This window comes from Ixodes scapularis, unplaced genomic scaffold, assembly GCF_016920785.2.
Source record: "Ixodes scapularis isolate PalLabHiFi unplaced genomic scaffold, ASM1692078v2 PGA_scaffold6__148_contigs__length_123643588, whole genome shotgun sequence".
NCBI lineage: Eukaryota > Metazoa > Arthropoda > Arachnida > Ixodida > Ixodidae > Ixodes > Ixodes scapularis.
The window spans coordinates 61,599,383-61,607,695 of NW_024609881.1; the positions used below are offsets into that span (position 1 = coordinate 61,599,383).

Below are 8,313 nucleotides of genomic sequence, written 5' to 3' on the forward strand. Positions count from 1 at the left end.
ACTAGCTGATGCCCATTGTCAGCACTGGTATCAAAACTACCAAACTCCCAAAAAGTTGCACTTCTTTTTATAGCATTGCGCACCTTTTAACCAGTCAGCAAAATTGTGTATGTGTGCAGTCAATAAATAACTACAACCTTCTGAAGCACTATTAGATTGCTCATCACCTCCATGTGAAACCACAATATCTAAACCATTAAGCGCCGTTCACACTCTTGCAACCGAGTACGACCGAGAGAGACAAGACCGGTTTTTAATCCTCTTACGACTTCTTAGGACCAGCTCCGCAGCAGCGCGCCTGGTCCTAAGAAGTTTCTCTCGGTCGTACTCGGTTGCAAGAGTGTGAACGGGCTTTTATGGTCAAATATTTTATTTTTAACAAAAATAAAGAATAATGAAGTTCACTACATCTTCCAGGTCAAAGGCATGGCTGAGGTATGCCAAAAGAGACGACCTTCTGCGAAAATCGTCCAGTGAGCTGCATGCGAAGCATTTCGTCTGCAGCAGTCACTTCACAGCGCGTGACTTCATGGACCCTGGGCGAACAAAGCTAATGAAAACCGCTGTGCCTTCAGTTCGCCCATCGACATATTCAGATGCTGAGAGAGCTAAAGGTAAAGATTTATTTAACTATCCATATACGAAAAGTATATTACTTGTGTAAAACTTTATTTAAACACAATATTGCTTCTACGGCTTCACAACCTAACTTCTAATAGACGAAACTCTTCCAGACTTTATGGAAGCGACAACCCCACCGTGCGGCGCAGACCCCATGGAGGCTATAGCCTCCAGCTTCCGGCCCGAAGAACCCTCAACCGCTGCCCATGGTGAGGAAGGGCTTGTGTTGGAAACAACAGCCTGGGTCTAATAGACAAATTTTTCCAGACTCCATGGAAGCGACACCCCCACCGTGCGGCGTAGACCCCATAGAGGCTTCAGCCCCATCATGCGGTGCAGCCTCCAGCTTCCGGCCCAAAGAACCCTCAACCGCTGCCCATGGTGAGGAAGGACTTGTGTTGGAAACAACAGTCTGGGTCTAATAGACAAATTTTTCCAGACTCCATGGAAGTGACACCCCCAGCGTGCAGCGTAGACCCCATGGAGGCTTCAGCCCCATCATGCGGTGCAGCCTGCAGCTTCCGGCCCGAAGAACCCTCAACCGCTGCCCATGGTGAGGAAGGACTTGTGTTGGAAACAACAGCCTGCGTCTAATAGGCAAATATTTCCAGACTCCATGGGACCGACAACCCCACCGTGCGGCGCAGACCCCATGGAGGCTACAGCCTCCAGCTTCCGGCCCGAAGAACCTTCAACCGCTGCCCATGGTGAGGAAGGACTTGTGTTGGAAACAACAGCCTGGGTCTAATAGACAAATTTTTCCAGACTCCATGGAAGTGACACCCCCAGCGTGCAGCGTAGACCCCATGGAGGCTTCAGCCCCATCATGCGGTGCAGCCTGCAGCTTCCGGCCCGAAGAACCCTCAACCGCTGCCCATGGTGAGGAAGGACTTGTGTTGGAAACAACAGCCTGCGTCTAATAGGCAAATATTTCCAGACTCCATGGGACCGACAACCCCACCGTGCGGCGCAGACCCCATGGAGGCTACAGCCTCCAGCTTCCGGCCCGAAGAACCTTCAACCGCAGCCCATGGTGAGGAAGGACTTGTGTTGGAAACAACAGCCTGGGTCTAATAGACAAATTTTTCCAGACTCCATGGAAGTGACACCCCCAGCGTGCAGCGTAGACCCCATGGAGGCTTCAGCCCCATCATGCGGTGCAGCCTCCAGCTTCCGGCCCGAAGAACCCTCAACCGCTGCCCATGGTGAGGACGGACTTGTGTTGGAAACAACAGCCTGCGTCTAACAGGCAAATATTTCCAGACTCCATGGGACCGACAACCCCACCGTGCGGCGCAGACCCCATGGAGGCTACAGCCTCCAGCTTCCGGCCCGAAGAACCTTCAACCGGTGCCCATGGTGAGGAAGGACTTGTGTTGGAAACAACAGCCTGGGTCTAATAGACAAATTTTTCCAGACTCCATGGAAGTGACACCCCCAGCGTGCAGCGTATACCCCATGGAGGCTCCAGCCCCATCATGCGGTGCAGCCTGCAGCTTCCGGCCCGAAGAACCCTCAACCGCTGCCCATGGTGAGGAAGGACTTGTGTTGGAAACAACAGCCTGCGTCTAATAGGCAAATATTTCCAGACTCCATGGGACCGACAACCCCACCGTGCGGCGCAGACCCCATGGAGGCTACAGCCTCCAGCTTCCGGCCCGAAGAACCTTCAACCGCTGCCCATGGTGAGGAAGGACTTGTGTTGGAAACAACAGCCTGGGTCTAATAGACACATTTTTCCAGACTCCATGGAAGCGACAGCCTCACCGTGCGGCGCGGACTCCACGGAGGCTACAGCCCCATCATGCAGCTCGCCCTTGGATTTCCGACCGGGGACACCGTCCACATGGTCCTCCTCTGAACCAGTTGGAGCTTGTAAGTGTCCCATTTCTTTTGTTCACCTGTGCCCATATGCTACTACTCATATAACTAAAATTCATGCATGTTAAGGTGGGTATTAGTTTGTCTACTTTTCCGGTGATGGGCTTTTCATGCAAAACCTGTAATATACCTTACGTACTGTATTGTCAAGGCATACAGTGGAAATATGTAAATTTAGCAAACATAGCTTCAAAAGCCCAGTTTCCCACGATTTCTAATTGTCTGTAGTTTAGGGGCATATTATCTACTTGCAGATTATGTCACTGTAAGGTAATGTTGGCTATGCTGGTTATAAGGAGAACTGCTTACCTGCTCTGATTTCGTTATTTTTATTTTTTACCCGTTTCAGGTACTTCTACGCCTCCTCTGCGCAGTTCTGCGCCGAGACCTAAGGACATCATAAGGCGTCTCCAGGCCAAGGTTTCAAAGTACCGGAAGACCATCGCAAGGCTGCGCAAGCAAGAGAAGAATATGCCTCGATCGGCTGCGGAAGCTCTCAACATCATTCGCCCTCACGTGACAGACGAGGTATTTCACCTACTGTCAAGCCATGTTAAATTGAAATCCAAGGGCAAGGGAAAACGATTCCCGTTATGGTTGAAAAAGTTTTCTCTTCATCTCAACTTCCGTGGGCCGCGGGCATACCGTTTTTTGTCTCGTTATCTCACTCTTCCTACTCAGCGCACACTAAGAAGATGGCTGTCGGATGTCAAAATGACACCTGGAATTATACCAGGCATTATGTCATCCATTTTTACAAAAACACAATCATGGAGTAAGCGCGATCGCGTCTGCACTCTCATCTTCGATGAGATAGTGTTAAAAAAAAACTTGTCATATGACGTGTCACAAGATGTTGTTCATGGATTTACGGATGATGGCTACGAACGAACCTCAACGATTGCCGACAGAGCCCTGGTTATCCTTCTTTCCGGAGTTTCCCAGAGATGGGTTCAACCAGTCGCTTATACAATTGGGCACACGTCCACGCCATCTACCGTAATCCGGAACTTGTTGATCTCGCTCACTGAGCAGTTGCAAGACATTGGAATTACAGTTAAAGCTGTAATTTGTGACCAAGGGGCTTCCAATGTAAGCTTAGCAAACCAGCTTGGTGTCACTGTGGCGCAGCCCTTTTTTTTTCGTAAAACGTGAACGCGTTTACTTCATTTACGACGTTCCCCATTTAGTGAAAACAACTCGGAACAACCTGCAGGCCCACAGGCTTCATATCGAAAATGAGATTGTAGACTGGGCAGATATTGTGAAACTGTACCACTCCACACATGAGATGCGACTGCGGTTGGCGCCAAAGTTGACTGAAAGACATATCTACCAGAAACCTTTCAGTAATATGAAGGTTAAGCGGGCGACCCAGGTATTGAGTGCTTGAGTGTGCGTCGCGCTTTTAGCTCTTGTCTATGCGAAACAGCTGCCTGAAGCAGCCATGTCAACTGCTTATTTTTGTGACCGCATGGACAAGCTGTTTGATTGCTTGAATAGCTCCAGTCCAAAGAAAACGGAGCAAAAGTTGCGCCATGCTATTCGAAAAGGGCAGCCGGATTTAGTTGAATTTCTCGGAAAACAGCTTCCACGGATTGCGTCTTGGAAGTTCGAAGGCAAACGTCAGCCACACACTATCATCGGGTGGCAAATTACGATCAAAGCCGTCTTGCTGCTGTGGGAAGATGTTTCCCAGAATTACGACTTTGAGTTTCTCCTCACGCGTCGACTTCAACAAGACCCACTTGAACAGATGTTTGGACACATAAGACAAAAGCAGGGACGCAACTCGAATCCCAATCTGCCTCAGTTCATATCTGGCCTGAAACACATTGGGATTCAGAAGCCCCTCACACTGTCACAGAAGGGAAATGTCGAGGAGGATGAGACGGACCTCCTCCAGGAGTTGTCCCCATTTTCACTTAGTAGCGAGTCACTCGTGGATGTTGTGCAGCATGTCCCACAGGACGACTTTCCATCTTTGGAAAACATCACTGAGTTGGCAGCCCATGAGGAGTCCCATGTTATTGACAACTCTGCTACTTATTATGTTGCTGGCTTCATTGTTAAAATGTTTACTGAGAAGGCTGCAGAAGGTTGTTGTTGTCCTGACTTGCTTAGAGATGAGCACAGTAACCTTGATGAGCCACATCAGTTTTTTATGATGCTGAAAGCGTACCACGTCCCAGGCAAGCTCTTCGGCAACTTGACTGTGCCATCAAGCGCAGCTTTCACACTTGTTCAGCAGCTCGAGTCAATCTTTCTTTCTGTTATCGAAAGTGTAGCGCACCTCCGAAGTGTTTGTGAAACATTGTACATAACTCTCTCGCGTGTTGGTGATTTTAATTTTTGCACTCCAGAGTGTCATGCACGGTTTTTAAAAATGTTTTGCCGAATTCGATTGTGCTGGCATGTCCGTTTTGTAAATAGAAACTTGGATAAAGTTCGCTTCCATTCTCGCGTCTCTGGTGTACAGCTTGAAAAGTTCAGTGGGTAGAAGATGATGTTTCAGCCTTTATATTGCATCTCATAAGATATCTGCAACAGTAAAATTAATTTTATTGGAATTTTATTGGGCCGTGCAGACTGCACACTAGCCATTTGTTGGGATTATTTGCAGTCAGTAGGTTGCACTCTACTGGTCTATTGTAATGACTGCTTTTTTAGATGGTCATGTCTGTTTTTTTCCTATTGTGGTCATGTGGAATGTGTAAGTTCCCATATTGATCTTTGTTAATACTCTCTTAGGTCACTCATCTCGGATGCAACTTTCTTTTCTTTTGGACACTGTTTCTGCTTTACACATATGTGGAGCGTGAAGGAGATTGCGATCAGGGGTGTCCACCAACCTGGCAAGCCTGAAATGCTCAGGGAATTTTGGATCACCTGGAAAAGTCAGGGAATTATCAGGGAAACTGTCAAAAGGTTGGCTAAATCAGGGAAAGTGACGAGTAAAAGTGGCACGGTGGTGCGGAGCGAAGCCCGGCGATCAGATGTCGTCACGGTTCTGCTGAATAACATTGCCCGAAATGTCATCCTTCGAAGGAAGGAACAGCCAGGAAATTTTATCAAAATAGTCAAGGGAAACCTGGAAAAATCATGGACTTTGGAAAAGTCATTGGGTAGACACTTTGTAAGATGTACCTAATTAGGCAGTGCAGATTGCATGCCAAGCCTTGGTGGAATCATTTGTGATGAGTGGGTCGCAGGTACACCGGGCACCAGTCTGATTTAGCAGTCTTTTGTCAGCCATTTCATGTGCGCTTGTTATGGTAGTGGTCATGGTAAACCTTACATCTTAAATGTGACATGTTAAACGTGACATTAACGTAAAACCTGTATTAGACCGTCGGTTGGCTTTCAGTTCTTGTTATTTTGGTCATTATTGTTACTTAAATCAGCAGGAGCAAGGTATTTTTAATTCTGTAGTTCAGGCTGTGTTAGGGTTATTTAATGACTACGTCACAGACTAAGAAGGTCTATACTAGTGGCAATCTTGTTTAGGCATTTACTTGTCTGTTTTTCTCATTGTGGTCATCGTGCATTTCAGATTTCTTCTGCTGAGCGTTTTATTTGCATACAAATTGCATTGGATCAACGAGCTTTGATACTGCATGGCCAGTTTTTTTTTTAGTATGTGTTGCTGATGCTGCATATGTTATGTGTGTGGTGCACCTTCCATGGAACATGCTTGAGAACACAAAACAGGCTTGCAATCCAATTGCAGTTGTAACATTGTAATTCCAGTTGTTTGATAAGATTTTCATGCATGCCATAATATGCTTGTCATTTTTTTGTAGGATGTATTGTTTGTGAATCCTTGATGCACGGTGCTTATGTTTTGTAGTTTTGGTAATTATATACGAGGCACAAACTGCCCACCATATTTTTGTTGCGAAAATAAACTGTGTTGATTACTCCCTGGTGGTGTTCTTCTGGACAGCACAAACCTACATGGGTTTCCTGGCTTGTAAAGTCAGTGTTAACTGTATATAGTGTTGTCCATTAGTTGTCCGCATTAGGAATCGTACATACGTGTGAAGTAATTACAGCTAAAATTTACCATGCGGGAATAGTAGGAAAAACATAACTCGCGGCAAACCAGATGGCGCAGGCTACCGCCCAATACACTACGCCAAACTATATATCTATCCATCCGGTAAGTATTTTTATTGTGACTCTATTCATTCAGTTGGGGACTACGACGGCCGCTGGGTGCGCTCCCTGCCAGCTAAATGGGCCGCTGGGGCCTATGGGAGTGTCCGCTCTTTACCTTGTGTAGATTACTCTATGATTGCGCAGCCACCGCGACCGCGCCAACCCGGCAAGACAGCGAGGCAGCGGCGATGGCGGGACCGACAGATAACGGCTCGTCAAGTTCGTCGCGCACTTTGCTTGTGGATTCCAAGTGAAACCAACGCACTTTCAATCGCTTCGAAAGGTACGTATAGACGACTTTATTACTTGCAGCATTGAGTGCTTTGGTATACACAGATCAAAGTGAACACTGAAGGACAGAAGGGATACATGATGTTATGAAATCGCAGCTTATTTCAACGCATGCGTCCCCTGCTGAAAGCGTCTGGCTGTGCTCTGTTGCAGACGTCATTTCGACTCCGTGTACTCTGATGTAACTTCAGTCAGTGTTTACACTCGGCTAGCTATCACTCGGCTTGTTATCTCATGTGCGAAATAGACGTAGAAACCAGCGCCTCGTCTCTTTCGGATATTCAACCTCCAGCCCCCTGGTTCCCAGCGTGCTTACCGGCGCAAACCGTTCGACGTGTTGGATTCGTGGGCTCGTTCGAAGAGGCGTTGCTTAACGCTCGCGAGTCGCCGAAGTGTTACCGGAGCTTCTCTTTACGAAAGTCGCGATCGACGCTGGGCTCTGAGCTCGTACTTTTTTCTTCCCTGGTAGACTAAGAGTGCCTACCATTCACCTGTGGTGCCGACTGGCGCCGTACGAAGTTGAGAAAAGCTAGCGAGTCTGTCAGATTTTCGTGACGCCGCCCAACTGCTCTGCTACCGGCTGCGCTCAAATAATAAAATAAAAAAAAAACAAAAAAAACAACAAAAAAAACGCGTTTTTTAATTTACAACAAAAAATATTTTTTTTTGCCATGTTTTATTTCAGTCGCCGCAAAGTAAATCGCGGCCGTACGTCGGTTGACTCCCGATTACTGTCTCTACATCGTAGATTGTCTCACCACAATGGTGCCTCGTTGGTGGGATCTTATTCTGATATCATTACATCTTGCTTTTTCATCTTGGCACACTTCTAGACGACCTTCTACAGGTTGCACTCCTTGTCGACATGTCGCTGGTGTTAGAGACAAATCTGAAGTCGCTGTTTGCTCACTCCTTGGTGCATATATTTCATGTTCAACATCAGGTATCTGAAGGAGGCGCCATGAAACCCTGGAGTTTGTTTAGAGGTACCTCAACATACTTTATTCAAGTGTCGTTTTGTGTGTTATAGTTTCCTACAAAACCAAATTGCACTTTGTTCGTAATATACCCTATAACTGTTCACTACAATTAAAGTTGCTATGAAACATTGGCCACGAGAGGTGACTCGGCCAACGCAGCCTGAAAATTCCTCGCATAATTTTCTTCATGGGTCATTTTGCACATTGACAAATTTTCTTGTGAATAATGAGTGTTATGCACATGTGTTCTACTTTTCGCACAGGTACTTCAGTTAGATAAACCCCAGCAAAGGCAGCAAGACAGTCTCATGGGGTCACACCAAGGATAACTGCATTCCTGCTCGAGTCCCGAGTCTTGTCACCAAACTTCACTGAACAT

The 8,313-nt window shown here is 46.9% G+C and overlaps 1 protein-coding gene and 1 long non-coding RNA gene across 2 annotated transcripts; both read left to right on the forward strand.

Moving 5' to 3' along the window:
- The first annotated feature begins 792 nt into the window (after positions 1–792).
- LOC121838503 (predicted GPI-anchored protein 58) lies at positions 793–2,053 on the forward strand. The gene is made up of 7 exons (XM_042294782.1): positions 793–830; positions 889–1,002; positions 1,061–1,174; positions 1,387–1,500; positions 1,713–1,826; positions 1,885–1,916; positions 2,039–2,053. The coding sequence occupies exons 2-7, from the start codon at positions 894–896 to the stop codon at positions 2,051–2,053; spliced, it is 498 nt and encodes a 165-aa protein (XP_042150716.1). The 5' UTR covers positions 793–830; positions 889–893.
- A 402-nt stretch (positions 2,054–2,455) lies between these two features.
- On the forward strand, positions 2,456–6,425 carry LOC121833053. Its single transcript, XR_006076528.1, has 2 exons — positions 2,456–2,496; positions 2,852–6,425. It is a non-coding gene; the product is annotated as an uncharacterized LOC121833053 (long non-coding RNA).
- The last annotated feature ends 1,888 nt before the right edge of the window (positions 6,426–8,313 follow it).

Coding starts and splice junctions, on each gene's coding strand:
- LOC121838503 (XM_042294782.1), top strand. CDS start 894: ATGGAAGCGACACCCCCACCGTGCGGCGTAGACCCCATAGAGGCTTCA. Junction 1,175..1,386: donor ACCCTCAACCGCTGCCCATG/GTGAGGAAGGAC, acceptor AAATTTTTCCAG/ACTCCATGGAAGTGACACCC. Junction 1,501..1,712: donor ACCCTCAACCGCTGCCCATG/GTGAGGAAGGAC, acceptor AAATTTTTCCAG/ACTCCATGGAAGTGACACCC.